We start from the raw sequence: 21316 nt of genomic DNA on the forward strand, positions 1-21316 counted from the left end.
CCTAACCCATTTCCATGGATGGTGGATCTTCAGAGATCTAAATTTCTGGGCCTAGTTTGTCTCTGGCCTGGAGGCTTGTCTGCAGGCCTTGTAGACACATGAGTTTGGTCTCGGGACTGACTCCTTTTCTCTGGTGGTTGTTTTTCGTACCCTAGGGGACTGCTTTGGTACGTCCCATCAGTAAGGTGTCCCGCAATGAAGAGCGTCCGAGAAAAGGAGATTTTTTTTTGTAATCACCGTAAAATCTTTCTCGTAGCCTTCATTGGGGGATACCGCTCCAACCCATTTTTTCTCTTTTCCTGCAGATAATCCTGTTCGGTTGTTTATTTTTTTTAAATCAGAGATTCCATTCTAGAGTCCTTCGGACATGTTCTGGTTGGCTTCTCCTACTGCTTTGTGACAAAACTGATTACCTCACTACCAGTGGGCGGGTATATCCTGCCAGGGAGGAGATGATTTTTTTTTTCATATTGTCAGCGCCTCCTAGTGTCAAGCGCATATACCCATCAGTAAGAAGTCCCCCAATTCAGGAACGAGAGAGATTTTACAGTGAGTACAAAAAAACTCCTTTTTGTAATAAGTATTTTTAATTTTTTTATAGAGAAAGTAGTACTGATAACTGTCAAGAAATAACTTTTCTGACATTAAAAGCATCATGTTTGCAGACTAATCCATTATTCTTAACATAGACATAGTATAACTGACTGCCCCCCCAGTTTTTCCATTATCGTACAGATTTGGTTCAATTCAAGGTTTGTTTCTTTTTAATTGAGTAAGCAGAATAAGCAACAGGTACATCTAATGCTGTTTCACTTCTGTGGAACCTAAAGGATCAAACAAGTAAAAAAAAAAAAAATATGTATATGTGTGTGTGTGTTTTTTGCCCCCCCACCCCCCCCATGGAAGATCATGGCCTCGCCAGGCTCCAGGCTGTACAGACATTAGATAGGATCCTCTAATAAAACTTATTTGTCTATATTTAGGTTCGCAATATGGGATCCAGTGGAGCACTCATTGCTTTGTTTTGTTTATATATTCGTGATTGAGTGTTTTCTTGTAGATTCTCCTTTTAAGGTTTTCCTTAACACTTGCACCCCAGCTTAACTATCTTCTCACAGATGAACAAATCATGGAAGATTTACGGACACTAAACAAGGTAATAGTGGAATTCACTGATCCATTGCTCATTGTTATACAGATTGTGAAATATTTTTGCACAGTAAACTTTACTGTCTGTATTAAAAAATATAAATAAATGCCAATTTGTAGGTACTAGCTTATGCCACATATATTTAAGCCAAGATATATATATCTCTTTGCCACAGTGTTTGCACACATTAAGCTTGCTTTGCTTAAATGGACACTGTTATTTGCTGTCTTTTTATATAATGTAGATAATAGCATTATATCTATATTTGTAATATATTGGTTAAATAATGTGTATATTTTTTGGTGACAAAGGGATTTCTTGTCCCTGCAGCTATTGCCTGTGTTTCTTGGCTGGGCCAAAATACAGGAAGTGTGGGTGGACAAGTAGGGCTCTTTTCAAGCTCCTGGGTTGTCAATCAGCCTGCTGTGTGAGCTGGGAGCTTGTTATAGAGCCTCAGTGTACAGCGCCCTGCTTGTCCTCGGTGCACAGCGCCCTGCTTGTCCTCGGTGCACAGCGCCCTGCTTGTCCTCGGTGCACAGCGCCCTGCTTGTCCTCGGTGCACAGCGCCCTGCTTGTCCTCGGTGCACAGCGCCCTGCTTGTCCTCGGTGCACAGCGCCCTGCTTGTCCTCGGTGCACAGCGGTTAAATTAATTTTGTAAGAGTCAAGAGTGCAAAACTACTTTTTTAATTTCAAAATTAATATTTTTTTTTAATTTTTTTTCTTCTTCTATGTAACAGTTAAAATCCCCTAAAAGACCTGGTAAGTTTGAACTATTTTATATTTTTTTTTTAAATGTTTTAAATAAATTATCCTAAAATTGGGTGATCATTTGTCTTTGCATAGCTATCTTGGGTTAACATGCACAATCAAATTTTTTTTTTTTTAACTTTTTTATAAGTTACATTTTACTTGTACAGGTATTATATGCTCAGCAAGCAAGAAATTCTTTTTAACTGGTTTGATTTCAGTCTGGTTCTCTTTTACTTTCCAAAATGAAGCTGCTACAGCCAGTGAAATTTGCCATCTGCTTTCTAGTGCAGTGGCCACTTAAATAATTGCATTTGAAGAGGTGTTTTAAATACAAAAGATTTTTTTATATGGTGCTGGGGTCGCTATAAAAAAAAAAAAAAAAAAATCCTTACTCTCCTACCTTGCTCCCTAAAAGCACCCAGCTTATTAATGACCGCAGCTGTGTCCTGCCTCAGTCAGCGAGTGGGCAGTCACTACTGAGATGGGCCTGTCTTGGAAGTAGCAAGCTGCAACAAGTAGGGTGGTGAAATCTGTCACAAGGGAGCAAGGTAGGTAAGTATGTGTTTGTTTTTTTCCCCTCATAGTGGTACCAGCACCATATCAAAAGTCTTCCGTCACTGGAATACCCCCTTTTAGATGCATTAATTAAAATAACCACTGCATTGACATGGTAAAGCTGATGGCAAATTTCACTGGCTGTAGCAGCTTCATTGTGGAAAGTACATGAGATCCAGACTGAAATAGAATCTGCTGAATGAAATTTCTTGCTTGTTGAGCAATATAATACCTGTACCAGAATTTGGAACCGTTTCATTGCTTTATAGTGTTTAAACCATAATTTATCAGTCAAGACTAAAAGTAAATGTGAAAAATGTAATTTATTTGTAGATTTTCATGTCTGACATGACGGTCAGTGAGCTTTAAGTTTATTCCTAAGCGGGAATTTTGTTATCATGAAAAAAAATCAGTTGTCTTTAGAGGTTAAGCAGAGTCCATAAATCATATTGTTAATCATCTCTATTTTCCTATTGTGAATGCTGGATATAAACGTACGTTCTAGTGTGTTAAGTTCAGAACCATCAAATGTGTAGTCATTTTTGTCTGTACTACAGATTGGTTGTGGTTTAGAACCTGTATGTTTCCTTTACAGTATCACCATCAACCCCAGAACACCTTCCAGCAACACAAGCTGAATCTCCTGTCCAGCGCTTTGAAGCTCGGATAGAGGATGGCAAGCTCTATTACGATAAAAGATGGTAAGAAGTTCTTCTTCAATGCTAACTTAGTTTGTACTTGATACCATAATTGTAAACCTGATAACAGATCCAGTAACAGAGTGGAACAGCAGCTAGAACATCAGATTTCCCCTGCAAATCCAGACATAAATGCTTTTCTCTTTTGGCATATAAGCAAAAAAATAACATTTCATACTTTTAGAATTTCCCACCTATGCCTTGCTGCTGCACAATAAAATTCATCCAGTCATGGGCTGTTGTAGTGATCTAGCGATATTAGTAAAGCATGCTCCTCCTGGATATACTGTTCATGTGGATTAATATTCATCCTGTGTCTGTGTAAACAGATTCATTTTTTTTTTGTTCCCTTTTTAACTGATCCATTAGATTATACCAACATAAAACAACTTCTTCCTCTGTCTCCTAGAGTTTCACAAACCGTTGCAGTTTTATATAGAATTCTTGTTCATTTAACAGGATTATTATGAAGCAGATATTGTTCATTGAATTCATTGCTGTGTTAAAGCATACCTGTCAGATCCCACAAAAAAAAATACTGTTATGTCACTCAGTACCTCATCCTAATCATGTACATGTCATTTTTGTCTCTATCAGCCATAGTTCACTAAAAAATAGCATATTAACCCTACTCACTGTCTTTTCCATCTTGTCAAAGGGAGGGGGCGTGTCCTCTCGCCTGCACTGTGATGACTCCCCCTCCCTCAATCTGCTGACTCGCTGCTCTCGGGAGCCTGGCAGCCCTGTTCTGTAACCCTTTCCTCTCTGGATTTATGCTGTCTACACAGACACACACACACAAACACACACACACACACACACACACACACACACTGATTATTGGAGATTGCCTGTACTCTACCACCAAAGACAATATGGTGAGTGTATAACTTACATCTTCCTATGTCATTTATGTGTGTCATCCTTAGGCAGTCCTGTAATGCTGGGACTTGGAATACAGTTGGAGGTACATTGTTTGGATAACTCTTGTTTGCAGCTGTGGGCCTACAGCTTTTGAAAAACTACAACTCCCAGCATGCCCAGACAACCTTTGAATGTCCAGGCATGCTTAGAGTTGTAGTTTTGCAACAGCTGGAGGCACATGTTTGGTAAAACTCTGTTACAGCAGTGTTGCTGCAGGCTGTGTTCCTCCTGCAGCCTTGGCAATTAGCCATCTTTTGTCTATGACCCTTTGAGGTATGGGGGACCCCTAGTGATGGGATTTTCAAAGGCAGTTTTCTTTAGCAGTTTTCTTTAGAGTACCTTTCACCAAATAAAACTTTTAATATAGTGTTCCTTGTATAATTAGCAGACCCTTTCCCATTCACTTGCTTTTAAAATGATCAACATAAATGTAATAGAAAAATCGTCCACTAGGTGGCACAGTTCTGGTCCCTGCTGCAATTAATACAGTGAATTTGGCCTCCTCCGTGCCTGGCAGGAGACCAAACTAAGGAAGTGTTTCTCTGAACTGAGCTTGATTGACAGCTCTACAGGATCTCATTGAAAGCTGCAAAGAGCCTCACTGAAAGGCTCTGTGCAGCTTTGTCTGTGCAGCTGAGGTCTTCTATTCATCCCAGCGCTGCAAAGATGTGAGGGCGGAAGTTGTCCTCCAGCATGCTTCAGTGCCTGCTAGGGAATGCCCATTTTCTCCTGCTGTGAGATTGCATTATGTTATCAATAGTAAGATACAGAGCTTTTTAAAGCTCAAGCATTTATTTTTTATGACTTGGGGGTGTTAGTAGTTAGGGAACATAGCCTAAACTTAGAAAAGTTTATTTGGTGACAGGTACTCTTTAATAAAATGTGAACATTTTTTTAAAGAATTATATTAGAAAAACAATTGTTTTGCCAAGATGTACAACGTATAAAAAGTTTATATCTGATAGTGCCCTTTTAAGAAAAATAAGGTAGGGGGGGCCCTGTGACCAGTGGTCTGATCAGGATATGCTGCAGCTTTTATTTTTTTTACTTTTTAATGACTGCTGATGAACCTTTTTACAGTGGTCATTAAGGGTCCTTATTTTAGTTATTATTTTCAGTTCTTTATGTTCACAAACAATTTTTTACAGTCTTTAGCTTGTCCATTTTCAGCTCAAATTTCATTCTGTTCATTAACATAGTCCTAGCAGCACAGTGTATTGTACATGGGAAAGCATTAAAGAATTTTAATAGGTTTCAATTAACACCATTTATGTATGTTCACATATATGCTTCAGATTTTATGCTGCAGACTTAATTATCGACTTACCAGCATTAAATTTGCATCATGTATAGTACATGTGAACGTAAAAACATAAATGCCTATTTAAAAAAAAAAAAAAAATTCCATAGAAGTGTGGGCATCGCTTTTTGCATTTACTTTTGCTGTGATCATGATAGATAATTTTTATGGTTTTGATCGACTTCACATTTAGCCACTAGGGGTTGCTGTTTGTACAGGAATCAATCCAGATATATAGAAAAACTTCCAACTGCTTTTTCATCAAAAGCAAAAGATTATATAGAGACAAGGGGGGGAGACTTATCAAAACTTGTCCAGCGGAAAAGTTGTGGAGTTGCCCATAGAACCAATCAGATCGCTTCTTTCATTTTTAAAGAAGCCTCTGCAATATGAAATAAGCAATCTGATTGGTTGCTATGGGTAACTCAGCAACTTTTCCTCTGGATAGGTTTTGATAAATCTCCTCCAAGGACTGCACTGTTAGGAAGCTCAGTGGAATTATAATAAAAATCTTTAATTTTCCAGCATGTTCAATAAAAACAAAAACAGATGCCTTGGGAAAACCTTACTACAGTAGGTGCTCCTTTATTTGGTGACAATCTTAATCCGATAAATGTTATTGCTTTTAACTTCAAAACATAAGATCCAAAAGTAATAGAAAAGATTGTAGAGCACTATTTACAGAAATATAACATGCATACATCACCATTGTCTTTGAAGAATAACAATAGGATTCTGTAAGAAGTCATGAGGAGGTTCAGAGAAAATTGCAATAAATGACAGTAGATAAATTTATAAGACTTTTCTCAAAAACTTATCTTTTAGGTTGCGTTTTTTACATACACATGAAATACACAAAAGCATGTGGCCAAAACCATGCCTTATGCTTTCATCGATGGCTGTGCGATGTTGCCAGGATTGTAGTTCACCTGCATGTTAGATTGTGGCCTTAAACTTAAATCATTGCAAACTTGGTGAATTAATTTACTAGTTGATTCCCCAGTCCTAATAAAGAATTAGAATATGATTTATTAGACTTGTAATGAGATTTCTCTGTGTGTTATATAGCCCAGCTAAAGGAGGAGGATACAGATGCTTGTAAAATATTAATCTGCTAGGAGGACACAGCTGCTTATAAGAGGTTATTCTAAGGCTATGTTTACACACCAAAATTTCTGCATGAATTTATAGCCTGTACACTTCGATGGGATTCTGCTGTCCCATTCACACAGCAGAATTTCTGCTGCAGGAATTCCATTGAAGTGAATGAGCAATTCATATCTGCAGAATTTATAGCATTATTTACAGCCTGCCATGGCTGACTGGAGCATCGGAGCACCAATCGACAGATAGGAGGCAGGTTAGGGCCCTCCCACTGTGTGTCACATCATGGTGATCCCGATCAGCCCGACTTGAGCAGCCGTGATTTTTCTTTCTTTTAGACACCGCAATCAACTTTGATTGCGGTGTCTAAAGGGTTTACGCCGGGCACTGTGATCTGTGATATCTGGCACTAGCCACAGGTCCTGCTATGATTCACGCTCCGCTCCTGAGTGGGCGTCATTGAAGGGGAGTGGGTGCAGGGTGTACATGTATGCAAGATCTTTCAAATCTCATCCACTTGCCCAATACTGTATCCACAGGTGAAATTAGCAGCTGGATACAGTATTGGGCAAGTGGATGAGATTTGAAAGATCTAACACAGGAATTGACCTCGGTCGTGTATTTTAGAATTTACAGCGTCAAATTTTTACCACGGATTTCACCTGTTTCAACACAATATAGGGGCCGGTGAAACCTGCAGCGAAGAACTCTTGCAAAAACTTGCATGTAACATGGGTTTTCCAGTAGATTCAGAAAAATCGGCCATATGTACTTATGCCCTTAGACTAATGAAATGGAAGTAAAAAAAAATTCTTCTTTGCCTATTCTGTTAACATCGCGATCTTTAATAAATTGGTGGAATACAAAATAGACAATGCAGTTAATGAATGGGACTTATATCTGTAGAGCTGTCTCTAATTCCATTACAGGTACCACAAGAGCCAAGCAATATACCTGGAATCCAAGGACAACACAAAAATCAGTTGTGTAATTAGTTCTGTGGGAACTAATGAGGTAAATTCAATGTTTTTTTCCTATTTGGTGCCGTTACCTGCACAGTCCTACATTGTTCTGTTCACTGATGACAATTGTGAACCCTGGCTAAGTTCATGCTGTGAAACAGTGCAGAGCAGCAGATATTCTGAGATTGACATTCTCTCCTCATTATTGTGATTCTTTATAAAAATAAATAAATATATATATATATATATATATATATATATATATATATATATATATATATATATATAAATATTGTGGGGAGTAGTGACATTCCGAGCCTAATATGGCTGCCTAATGCAGCTCTATGGGCTCGAAAGTCACACTAGCTGGGAGAACTACTGAGCTTCCTGTACACAGCTCAGGAAGGAATTACAGATGTACGGTGAAAGACAGAAAACGCAAGTATATTGGAAAGTTATATAACTTTTGTTTCTGCTGTATAGGAAAAGCAATTGTTGGGCGATGCATATCTCCTTTAACCCGTTAATGACCATGGACATCTATGCTCGTCCATGTGCCGTTAACTGGGTATGACACGGGCTCCCAACTCGAGCCCGCATCATACCGGCCGGCCCCCAGCTGATTCCTGTAGCGGGGGGACGGCGTTAATAGCCGACATGCGATGATTGTTGCGGACGGCTAATAACCCTTTAGATCGCGGCTTCTAAAGGTGCCTTTATCCCATCCCTGGTGGGGGGTGGGATCCACTGTGGAGTAGCCAGAGGGCTTACCTCTGCTCTTGTGCTGGCTTTGGTGCTCAGATTGATAAAGCCTGGCAGGACCAGGCTTTATCAATCGAGCTCGGAGCACACAGATCAATGGAGTTCTATGGAACTACATTGATGTGTATGAGGAATCAATTGATTCCTTCTAAAAGTCCCCTAAGGGGACTAAATGTTTAAAAACACACACATTAACCCTTTCCTTATTAAAAGTTAAAATCACCCCCTTTTCCCAAATTCCATATAAAAATATATAAACAAAATAAAAATATGTGGTATCGCCGTGTGCCTAAATGTCCGAACTCTAAAAATATATCGTTAATCAAACCGCATGGTCAATGGCATACCCGCAAAAAAATTCCACATTCCAGAATAGCTTATTTTTGTTCAGTTTTTAAAAATTAAACCTATATAAGTGGGGTATCGTTTTAATCGTATGGACCTACAGAATAAAGATAAGGTGTCATTTTTACCGAAAAATGTACTGCGTAGAAATGGAAGACCCCAAAATTTACAAAATTGTGTTTTTTCTTCAATTTCGGCACACAATGATTTTTCCCCGTTTCGCCGTAGATTTTTGGGTAAAATGACTGATGTCAATACAAAGTAGAATTGGTGATGCAAAAAATAAGCCATCATATGGATTTTTAGGTGCAAAATTGAAAGGGTTATGGTTTTTAAAAGGTAAGGAGAAAAAAACGGAAGTTCAAAAACAGAAACTCTTGGTCCTCAAGGGGTTAAATCTAGTCTTGCTTGATTGCCGAGCCGTCATTGTATTGTGCAATCACTGAAGCACGGAGAGATGCAGATACCATGTATTTGTTTAAACACTGCTGGAAAGAAGGGTGAAAATGTCCATAACTGCCAATACTACATTATTTTTTCATTATTTGCAGATTTGGGTAAGAAAAAGCAGCGACAGTACAAAGATGAGGATATACCTAGGACAGCTACAGAGAGGTTTGTTTGTTATCCGCAGACGTTCAGCTGCTTGAAATCCAACAGACTCTTCAATGACACTTCTCATTTAACACGTTAAAATACAACTAAATGAACGTTGACATCACTGATCAGTAAGGATAAATGTCCGATTTTGATCAGTTAACAATGAGGTATTCATTGCCTTCATGGATTCCATGGATGGTCAGTAGGGTGCAGGACTTAAAGAAAGTATTTTTCAGAGCGAGCCTGTTCTTCAGCAAAGTTGAAGCAGAATGTTCTCACGTACTTACCTTATGCCATTGGTAAATTACAAAAATCGAAGCAAAGAAGTGACTGTACCTTTCATGAAGAATTCCCGTACAAAATGCTTGTCCAGTTTCTGTGTGGTAGATGGGATTATTATAGGAATATGACCTGACCTGCCAACCAAGGTCCAACCAAGCTAGACACTTACCTTTGGCTGGAATTCAGTGCAATAACAAATTCAATTGTTACCTGTCCTCTATCAATCTGGTTTCATAATATCCTAAAGAGTCCAGACAGGAGGTTTATTTTTGTTTTTGTTTGACTTTTTTTTTCTTTCTTTTTATCTTATTACGTTTTTAAGTAGCCCTTATTTTTATACAAAAATAAAAGCCAAGAGTGTTTTGATGTATAAAATTTGCTGCAAACATTTCATAGGTCATGTGTTGCCTTCTTACTGCACAAGTCTCAGGAGTTTAGTGTTAAAAGGTGGTGCTGAATATACAGTAGTCTACTGCATTTAGATATTCACCTACACTAACATGGTCTAATACTGTCTATCCATGACATTCACATAGTAGAATTCAGTTATATATGTTCCTCCTCTTGTGTAACCATCATGAGTTAACTAATGTCTTTTTATTATACACACCCAAACTTTTGAGGGGCTGAAAATGCTTCAGCTGGTTATAATTTTTAATAGTAGGGATGTGACTATAAGCAGCCATTATTAGTTATTACCATAGTGTGTGTGAAATTATGGTGTTTGGATTTAGACGGATGGAAATTTTTGTTCCCGCAGTCAGGCATTTTCTCAATATTGATTAAGGGCTGAGTTACACAGGCACATCCGCGTGCGTATTTCAGAGTGCGGATGCGCCGACGGCAGACTTCAGGGTGAGCTCCCGGCTGCAGACGGGGTAGCTCTGTGTCAGTTATAGTGGCAGATTTCCCGCTGCATAAATCTGCCACTACAATCGGAGATACAGAGCCACCCGGCCGCAGACAGACAGGAGCTCACTCTGTGACTACCTTTTTCGCATTAGCAGCGTGAAATACATGGCGGATGCGCCCCGTGTGACCATGCCCTTAATGCTATAAGATCAGAAATATATATGTGCATATACTGCACATAAAGGACAGGTGCAAAATAATTCTAGTCTTTAAAAATATCTTTTAGTGTAATGGCCTGAATCCTATTAATGCTCAGCTTTACAAATAATTATAATTTAAAAAAAAAAAAAAAAAAAATATATATATATATATATATATATATATATATATATATATATATATATATATATATTTGATTTGTCTATAGAGGGATCTACTACTGCAAAGCAGGGAAATAAGAACTATGACAATATCCATGTTTCTACCCTTACTGATGGATTTCTATATGGACATGACTGTAATTCATTGTTTTTGTTCATTGAAAACTCTATATATAAAAAAAAGCTGTTTCTCTGTAACCATACTGTTATTTTATCATTAGAAATGGGTTTGATATAGAAAATAGGAAGTCTGTACAATGCTGTTTCCCCCCCCCCCCCCCCACAAAAAAAAAATGCCAAAAAAGCTAAATATAACTCAGTTGTGATGGTGTTTAGTGAGTTAAACTACCTGTTTGGCAGATTGAAGGTAAGAAACATTTGCATCTTTTTCATTTTATTTTTTTATGCTCTATATAGATTTTGAGTTTTGTTTCCTTCCACTTTTGAGCAGGACAGAGGGAAAATCGGGGGCCCCTGTGGTTTCACATAGTCCTTCGCATAATACAGACTATTGTTTTTACTCTGTTATGGGTTGCAAATGATAGATCTGATCACATGACATACAGTGTAATCTTTGTGAATTCAGCTCCCAAAATCAGAATCTGCTCAGTAGTTCGTAGAGAAAAAACATATCCAGTACAGTTTGAAAATCACGTCATTTGTTAAAGCAGTTTCTTCTCATTATAAGAACGGAAGAATCCAGCTAGTCCCAGATCAGCGATGAAGATAGTTTTTATTGCAACTTTAAAATGCGGAACACAGTTACAGGTGGCAGGATGGGACTCTTTTTGGCCAGGTGCTGGCCTTACTCATACTCTCAAGTTTCAGCACATTAAACAACATTAGGATGCTGGGAGTCAGATTATCCCCATTGCCTTGGTCTAGTCCGCAGCATTGAGTGAAATTCGCAATAGAAATCTGACGTAGATAAGTAGTGCGTTTTTCAAATGGAAAGAAATCTGCCATGTACACAAGGCATTTTTTTTAAACAATAATCTTGATAAATTTCATGTGTATTTTCCAAAAATACAAATATCTGTAATTAGATGGAGCTAATTATTTAGGGTCTGTTGATACATAGGAAAAAAAAAAAAAAAAAGTCTGCAGAATAACCAAGGAAGTCTGCAATGGCAAATCTGCACCTAATCGTGGATTTTCATGAGGATTTCTTTAAGAATAAAAAAGTGAATGTGGATTTGTGGGAAATCCACAGCAATGATGTCAATGGGAACAATCCACACTATTCAGCAATAAAATTTAACATGATAAGGATTTAAAATCCTCACAACAGGTCATTTTTCATGTGGGGAAAAAAATAGCATCACCCTACAAAATACTGCGATGTGCTGTGTAGTTTCTGGTAAACATGAATACATCCTTACAGGGTTACAATATCAAGAAGGTGTATTACCTCAAGCCCCTTTGTCTTAGGAGCTACAGGGAGACAAATGTATACCTGTTAGGACATTGCCTTTCACTGCCCTTTGTCGTGTAAAGATGCCTGTTTTTGTAAAAATGTCTTACAAAATTGTGTCATTGCTAGCATGTAAGATTTGTGAATAGCTCATTTCAACCCAAATTGGAAAAATTGTATTCTTGTAAATTTCAAATGTTCTCAAGTGGAGCTTTTTTTTGTGGTCCCAGAAGGTAGCATTGAAGGATGATCGTATAAGTGTAAACCACGAAGAACGTCATGGACTTACCACTCACCTAGTAATTATCGAAGAAAGAAATGCCAGACTTTTTTTTTTTCTTTTGATATTTTTTTATTAAATTATTTTGACACTGATTATCATAAAATGTTTTTGTTTGGTTTTGCTTTTCAGTCAGGTTAATACTACAGAATCACTTATACAATTATATTCATTGACTTTTTATTGTTTTTTGTGCCAACATTTGACATCGGTTTGTGTATTGTATCTTTATCTTATTTTTTTTTTTTCTGTTCCTAGCATCAAACATCTTCCCAAAAATGGCTCTCACAGTACACCTTTACCATGCAGGATATAAAGCCAGATTTTTCCAAAATCTTGTTTGGTCATGCCACTAAAATCTGATAGCTGGTTACTTTTTTGTTTTATTCTTTTCTCTATCTCTTCTACATTCATGACTTCTTTTGCACGTATGGTCAGCTTCACTGCCAAAGTTCTGATGCTGCTATGCACCTCCAGAGCTTAGTTCGCCATTGCCAGGTTACATGTATTGTACATTCAGGGTAACTTGTGTTTAAGAAGTCAAAATATGTAAATAAAACATTTTAGTACCATTTTAGTGATTTTCTCTTATACATATGCTTAATGCATTTGGTGTTTACACCCTTTCATGCTGCCAAGGGAGGACACAAAGTACCCTTCACATTTTTCTTCCAGTGCCCTTGTTCTGTAGGAGACTGTCTTTTCTATTGCATGAACCTATTGTTTTACATTATAAATAAAATTATTTTTATACAAAAAAATCAGTAGTACATGTGAAAATAAATTTTGTATTATGTTTTTTTGGGGGGAAATAACCTCTTCCCCCTTCTTCCAGCAGTCTGTAGATATGTTTTACATACAGATTTGTAAATTACTTCTATTTAAAGGGGTACTCCGGTGGGCTTTTTTTTTTTTTAAATCAACTGGTGCCAGAAAGTTAAACAGATATGTAAATGACTTCTATGAAAAAATCTTTACCCTTCCAGAAGTCATTTACAAATCTGTTTAACTTTCTGGCACCAGTTGATTTAAAAAAAAAAAAAAATATTCCATGGGAGTACCCCTTTAAAAATCTTAAGCCTTCAAGTCCTTATCAGCTGCTGCATACTACAACGAAAATTTTATGTAGTTCTTACCACAGTGCTCTCTGCTCACACCTCTGTACGTGTCAGGAACTGTCTCTGGAACATACAACAGCTGATATGTACTGGAAGGATTAAGATTTTGAAATAGAAGTAATTTACAAATCTGTTTAACTTTATGGCTTCAGTTGATTTGCAAACATTTGTTTTTCACTAGCTTTCCATCGGAGTACCCCTTTACCTCTTAAGGGCAAAGGTTATGCCCTGCACCCCTTCCCCTTCTATGACGCAAGATCAGGAGCAGAGCGCACATCATAGTGTGGCTAATGCTGGACATTACTGATCGTGGTGATGCTCCTCAATCATTGTTGATTGCAGCATCTAAAATGTTAAAAAAAAAAAATAATAATAATAATAATAATCTATTCCGGCTGCTCAGCGGTGCTTATCAGGACCACCACCATGTCCCGATCAGCTGAAAGGACGGCAGGAGGGCATTTACCTTCCTCCTCGGCGTCCGATCGGTGCTCTTGTGCTCCACTCAGCCATGGCAGACTGGAGCAATCAAGCACCAATAACACTGATCTATGCTATGCTATGGCAAGACATTGAACAGTGTATGCAATCCAAGGATTGCATGTAATAGTTTCCTATGGGGACTAAAGTGTACAAAAAAAATTAAGTAAATGTGATTTAACCCCTTCCCTAAAAAAATGTTTGAATCACATCCTTTTCCCATAAAAAAAAAAGTAAAAATCGGCAACGCCGTGGTATCGCTGCGTGTGTAACTGTCCGATCAATAAAAATATAACATTTAATTAAACCGCACGGTCAATGGCGTATGTGTAAAAAAAAAAGTCCAGAATTGCGTATTTTAGGGCACTATTTATAAATTTTGTAGGTTATACACAGTGATCAAAATGTCCCATCAAAACAGAAATGTAACTGATAAAAACTACAGATCACTGCAAAAAAATTAGCCCTCACACATCCCCGTATACAGAAAAATTTAAAAGTTAATAGGGTCGGAAGAGGACATTTTTAAACATTAAAATTTTGTATGGGTACGCCCTTGCATCCTGGTACTTATGGACGCAGGGTGTACCTGTATGCCCCGGTCCCATTACCAGGGGTTGGAAGTGTGCTCACGATCTGAAAAGTTTTTTTTTTTTTTTTTTTTTTTTTTAAGTTGTTAAATTTTAATTACCCCCCCCCCCCCCCCCCCGTTTCCCATTCATTAAATAAAATAAAATAATGTCATAAAATATAACTTCGGTATCACCGTGTGCACAAATATCCGCATGTAGCGATTAAAATAATAAAATACAAGGTTAGTTAAACTGCATGATCGATGGCGTACACGTGAAAAAAAAACAAAGTCCAAAATTGTGCATTTTTGGTAACAAAATGAGCCCTCATATAGCCCTGTATGCAAAAAAAAAAAAAAAGTTATAGTGGTCAGAATGTGACAATTGTAAACATGCTAATTTTGGTGTATGTAGTTATGATTTTTTAAATTAATAAAATAAAACCTACATTAACGAAGTATCCTTGTAACCGTATGAACCTCCAGAATAAAGAGTAGGTGTCATTTTTACCAAAAAGTGCACTGCATAGAAACAGAAGCCTCCAAAATTTACAAAATGGTGTTTATCACCCCAAAAAATAAGTTTATTTTTTCGCTGCTGATTGTAATGACATCACTTTTTATAACAAAGTACAATTGGTGATACAAAAAACAAGCCTAATATGGGTCTGTAGGTGCAAAATTGAAACACTTATGATTTTTAGAAGGGGTGGTGGGGAAAAAAAAAAAGTGCAAAGTACAAAAATTGGCCAGGTCCTTAAAAGGGATTATCCAGGAAAAAACTTTTTTTTTTTTTATATATCAACTGGCTCCAGAAAGTTACAGATTTGTAAATTACTACTATAAAAAAAATCTTCATCCTTTCAGTACTTATGAGCTTCTGAATTTGAGTTGTTCTTTTCTGTCTAAGTTCTCTCTGATGACACGTGTCTCGGGAACCGCCCAGTTTAGAAGCAAATCCCAATAGCAAACCAATTCTACTCTGTACAGATCCCGAGACAAGCAGAGATGTTAGCACATAATAATTTTGCACCAAAAATATCAATCATATGGATTTTTAGGTGCAAAATTGAAAGAGTTTTAATTATTTTTTTTTTAACCTGTTGGGGACCACGGGTGTATAGGTACTTAACCCCCCCCCTTAACGACCACGGACATAAATGTACGTCCTGGTTTGACGGTACTTCATGCACCAGGACGTACATTTACGCCCTGTGTATGACCGCGAGCATTACCGGGGACCCGCCGGTAATGGCCGACATCTGCGCGATTTTGCGGATGTCCGCCATTAACCTCTCAGATGGCGTGATCAGTACAGATCACGATATCTGCGGCAATGCGCATGTTAAAATAGATGATCGGTTTGCCCACAGCTCTGCCGCGGGGATCAGATCATCTGTGATGGCGGACGGAGGTCCCCTCACCTGCCTCCGTCCGTCTCCCGGCGTCAAATGATTGCTATACATTGTCCCCTATGGGTAAAAAAATAAATAAAATTGAAACGTGTAAAAAAAAAAAAAAAAAAAAAAAAAGTGTGAAATCCCCCTCCCCCAATAAAAATGAAAATTGTCTGTTTTTCCCATTTTACCCCTAAAAATCGTGATTTTTTTTTTTATAAACATATTTGATATTGCCCCGTGCGTAAATGTCTGAACTATCAAAATGTTAATGATCCCGTACGGTGAAGGGCATAAATGTAAAAAAAATTTAAAAAGTCCAAAAATGCTTTTTTTTTTTTTTTTTTTTTTTGTCACATTTTTTACAAAAAAAAAATAAATTATCTAAATGTTTTATATAGGCAAATGTGGTATTGACAAAAAGTACAGATGACGGCGCAAAAAATGAGCCCTCATACCACCCTATATACGCAAAAAATTTAGAGTTATAGGTGGTCAAAATAGGGCGATTTTAGATTACCGATTTTGTACAAAAAGTTTTAGATTTTTTTTTTAAGCGGTACAAAAATATAAAAGTATCTAGCAATGGGTATCATTTTAATCGTATTGACCCTTAGAATAAAGAACACGTAATGTTTACCGTAAAGTGTACAGTGTGAAAACGAAACCCTCCAAAATGTGCAAAATTGTGGTTTCCATTTAAATTTCCTCCCTAAAAAAATAATTTTTTGAGTTCGCCGTACATTTTATGGTAAAATGTGAGGTTTCATTAGAAATTACAATTGGTCACGCAAAAAACAAGCCCTTATATGGGTCTGTAGATGGAAATATTAAAGAGATGGATTTTAGAAGGCGAGGAGGAAAAAACAAAAATAAAATTGGTCTTGTCCTTAAGGTTAAAATGGGCCTGGTCCTTAAGGGGTTAAGGACCAAGGGCGTACCTGTACGACCGTGGGAATTTCCATCCCCGCCACTAGCCAGACGGGAATCGGAACGGGATGCCTGCCGAAATCATTCAGCAGGCATCCCATGCAAATGCATTGGGGGGTCCGAGGGTCCGAGACCCCCTCATGTCGTCAAGCGCCGCAAATCGCCGATCAATTCAGATCGGTGATTTGGGGCGATTCCGAGCTGATCGGGTCTCTGATGACCCGATAGCCCAGAGAATAGCGATGATTGGATCTGTCAGAGACAGCTCCGACCATCCTGAAGGATAGGAGCGAGGTGGCAGGGTGCCACCTCCTCCTATCCCCTGCGATTGGCCGATCAGGACTGACTGGCGAATCGCAGGGTGGGGGTGATGTCGGGGCAGAGCGGGGGAAGATGATGGCGATGTGCGATGGCCGTGGAAGCGGTGAGGACCAGGGTCTGGTGGCTGACAGGAGGAGGCAGGCAAGTGGAGGCAGAGGCGGCGGTATCCCAAATGCAGCAGTGAAGATTGCCGTAAAGTGATCTTCACTGCTGCTTCTAGGAGTTTCAAAACTACAACTCCCAGCATGCCGAGACAGTCCAGGCATGCTGGAAGTCGTTCGGTAACAGCTGGCCCTTCAGATGTTGCAGAACTACAACTCCCAGCATGCCTGGACAGTCTCAGCATGCTGGGAGTTGTAGTTTTGCAACATCTGGAAGGGCACTGTTAGGAGACCACTATACAGTGCTGTCCAAACTGTAGCGCTCCAGATGTCAATTCAAAGCATGTGGAGACTGTCCAGGCATGCTGGGAGTTGTAGTTCGGCAACATCTGGCCTTTCAGATATTGCCGAACTACAACTCCCAGCATGTCTGGGCATGCTTGGCGTTGAAGTTTTGCAACATCTAGAGGGCTACAGTTTGGAGACCACTACACAGTGGTCTCCAAACTGTTCTCCTCCAGTTGTTGCATAACTACAACTCCCAACATGCCCTTCGGCTGTCTGGGCTTGCTGGGAGTTGTAGTATTGGAACAACTGGAGGCACACTGGTTGGGAAACATTGTCGCGGCCACTTTAAATCAGTGACCAGCGGCGGCTCCTCCCTGCTCTGCTTAAAATTTTTCTTACCTCCCCCCTCCCTCATCATTCCCTCTTTTTCCCTGCTTTGCATAGTTTATTTTTATTTTCCTTACCTGGCTGCGCTTGCGGTGGGTCTTGCGGGCTGTGGTAAGTGAAGCAGATGAATGACGTCCTCTGCCAGCTTCTCTGCGCGGCACCAGAGACGTCCCTTTTCGTTTCCTGTAGTCGCCGCACTCCGAAATCTGACTCGCAGCGGTTGCGGGAAATGAAAAGTGACGTCACTGAAGCCGCACAGAGGGGCCGGGAGAGGACGTCATTCATCTGCTTCACTGACCACAGCCAGCAAGACCCCCTGCCTGACCTGGCCTGCCGAAGTGCAGCCAGGTAAGGAAAATAAAAAAAACTATGAAAAGCATTGGGATAGTGGGAATGATGAGGGAGGGGGAATGATGGAGGGCATGATGAGACAGGGGGAAATTATGGTGGGGGTAGGCACTAAAGGCTTAATGTCTGTATGGCTAGTGGTGGTCTATGATAGGGGGAGATGATGAGACATGGGGGGGGGGGGGGGTGGCGGCGATGAGAGGGGTAAATGTGGCACAGGGACTGATAAAAGGGAAGGAATGATGTGGCACTGGAAGGGACGGGACCAAACTGAGGTGCAGAAGAAAACGAAGTTAGGGGGATGATGTGGCATTTAGTCCGTCATTTATTTTACATTTTGTTTTTTTTACTTAAATTTCCCTGTTAAAATGGGGGTGCATGTTATACGGCAGTGTGTGTGTTTCAGTATATTATAGTTTTTATATTGCATTTTTAGTCTTTCTAGAATATTTCTGTAAATTGAAGTATTTCTCACAGAAAAGTATTGCAGTAACACATGTTTTGCTATACACGTTTATTCTCTTTGTGTGTATTTGAACTAAACCAAAACAGGAGGAAAAAAAAAAGCAAATTGGACATAATGTCACATCAAACTCCAAAATTGGTCTGGACAAAATTATTGGCACCTTTTCAAAATTGTGAATAAATAAGATTGTTTCAAGCATGTGAAGCTCCTTTAAACTCACCTGGGTAAAGTAACAGGTGTGGGCAATATAAAAATTCCACCTGAAAGCAGATAAAAGGGAGAGAGGTTCACTTAGTCTTTGCTTTGTGTGTTTGTGTGTGCCACACTAAGCATGGACAACAGAAAGAGAACTGTCTGAGGACTTGAGAAACAAAATTGTGGAAAAATATCAACAATCTCAAAGTCCATCTCCAGCGATCTAGATTTGCCTTTGTCCACAGTGCGCAACATTATCAAGAAGTATGCAACCCATGGCACTGTAGCTAATCTCCCTGAGCGTGGACGGAAGAGAAAAATTGATGAAAGGTGTCAATGCAGGATAGTCCAGATGGTGGATAAGCAGCCCCAAACAAGTTCCAGGCTCAGGGAGCCTCAGTGTCAGCGCGAACTATCCGTCTACATTTACAAAAGTTCATTTGACAAAATGAACTTTAATAAGCAAAAATCCTTCTGGGAAAACATCTTGTGGACAGATGAGACCAAACTGTTTGCCGAAAACATAATGAGACCTACAAAGAAAAGAACACAGTACCTACAGTGAACTATGGTGGAGGTTCAATTAGTGCTGGGCGGTATACTGGTTCATCCCGAATACCGAATTTTTTTTCCTGCACGATATGAATTTTTTGCATACCGCAATACCGGTTGAATGAATTATCAGCCACAGCGCACTGTCCCCACATCGGGGAACTAATCATATGTGACCCGCGGGCACTGTTCTGCTTCTCTTCCCTGTACTATCCTTGTGCCCGGGCTGCAAAAATAAACAAAATAACATTTATCTCACCTTCCTATGTTCCTCCGTTGCTCAGGTACCGGCCTCACGCTGGGGATGAAAACATCACAGAGCCGTCAGCGTATCACCTGCCGCAGCGATGTCCCGCCTTTTACCGGTGATAGGCTGAGCCCACTGTCATGTAAGGAGCCGAGGCGGGACATCGCTGTGGCCGGTGATATGCTGACGGCCCTCTGACGTTCCCCTCCCCAGGAAACAGCAAGAGGACCATTAGGCCGGTACCGGAGCAACGGGGGAACATAGGAAAGTGAGTGAAAGTTTATTTTGGCAGCCCGGGCACTGGATAGTACAGTAAAGTGCAGTGGCTGATAATTATTTGGGGGGGGGGGGAGAGAGAAGCAGCGCTCGCGGGTCACATGTGATTAGTTCCCCGATGTGGGGACAGCGCAGCACTGGGCTGATAAACCCTGTTGGGGGGGGGGAGAGAAGCAGCGCCCATGGGTCACATGATTGGGGGGTTTGAAAATATGTTAAATACTGTGGAACCGCCATAACTTACAAAAATACTGTGATACACATATTTGGTCATACCGCCCAGCTCTAGGTTCAATGATGTTTTGGGGTTGTTTTGCTGTCTCTGGCACTGGGTGCCCTGAATGTGTGCAAGGCTTCACGAAATCTGAGGATTACCAACGGATTTCGGGTTGCACTGTACAGCCCAGTGTCAGAAAGCTGGGTTTGTGTCTGAGATCTTGGGTCTTCCAGCAGGACAATGACCCCAAACATACGTCAAAAAGCACCCAGAAATGGATGACAACAAAGCGCTGGAGAGTTCTGAAGTGGCCATCAATGAGTCCAGATCTAAATCCCACTGAACACCTGTGGAGAGATCTTAAAATTGCTGTTGGGAAAAGGCCCTTCCAATAAGAGAGACCTGGAATAGTTTGCAAAGGAAGAGTGGTCCAACATTCCGACTTAGGCTGGGTTCACACTACGTTTTGTCCCATACGGGAGCGCATACGGCAGGAGGGAGCTAAAACCTCGCGCTCCCGTATGTGACCGTATGCGCTCCCGTATGTCATTCATTTCAATGAGCCGACCGGAGTGAAACGTTCGGTCCGGTTGGCTCATTTTTGCGCCGTATGCGCTTTTACAACCGGACCTAAAACCGTGGTTGACCACGGTTTTAGGTCCGGTTGTAAAAGCACATACGGCGCAAAAATGAGCCGACCGGACCGAACGTTTCACTCCGGTCGGCTCATTGAAGTGAATGACATACGGGAGCGCATACGGTCACATACGGGAGCGCGAGGTTTTAGCTCCCTCCTGCCGTATGCGCTCCCGTATGGGACAAAACGTAGTGTGAACCCAGCCTGAGAGGTGTAAGAAGCTTATTGATGGAAGCGACTGATTTCAATTATTTTTTCCAATGGGCATGCAACCAAATATTAAGTTAAGGGTGCCAATAATTTTGTCCAGCCCATTTTTGGAGTGTGACATTATGTCCAATTTGCTTTTTTTCCTCCCTTTTTTGGTTTAGTTCCAATACACACAAAGGGAATAAACATGTGTATAGCAAAACATATATTACTGCA

The 21316-nt window shown here is 39.8% G+C and overlaps 1 protein-coding gene across 3 annotated transcripts in view; it reads left to right on the plus strand.

Annotated features, from left to right (window-relative positions):
- Positions 1-13084, plus strand: part of SUDS3 (SDS3 homolog, SIN3A corepressor complex component) — a 50770-nt gene extending 37686 nt beyond the window's left edge. Inside the window, exons 8-14 of one of the 3 annotated variants that reach the window (XM_056537212.1) lie at positions 1095-1156; positions 1889-1910; positions 3052-3157; positions 5904-5951; positions 7412-7496; positions 9103-9166; positions 12310-13084. In XM_056537212.1, coding sequence (XP_056393187.1) covers positions 1095-1156; positions 1889-1910; positions 3052-3157; positions 5904-5951; positions 7412-7496; positions 9103-9166; positions 12310-12329 — 407 coding nt within the window. In that variant the 3' untranslated portion in view covers positions 12330-13084. Of the gene's footprint in view, positions 1-1094; positions 1157-1888; positions 1911-3051; positions 3158-5903; positions 5952-7411; positions 7497-9102; positions 10625-12309 lie in introns of those variants that run through there. The other 2 variants (XM_056537211.1, XM_056537213.1) reach the window with 2 other exon arrangements.
- Positions 13085-21316: the final 8232 nt, after the last annotated feature.

The sequence above is a fragment of the Hyla sarda genome, chromosome 1, assembly GCF_029499605.1.
Source record: "Hyla sarda isolate aHylSar1 chromosome 1, aHylSar1.hap1, whole genome shotgun sequence".
Lineage (NCBI taxonomy): Eukaryota > Metazoa > Chordata > Amphibia > Anura > Hylidae > Hyla > Hyla sarda.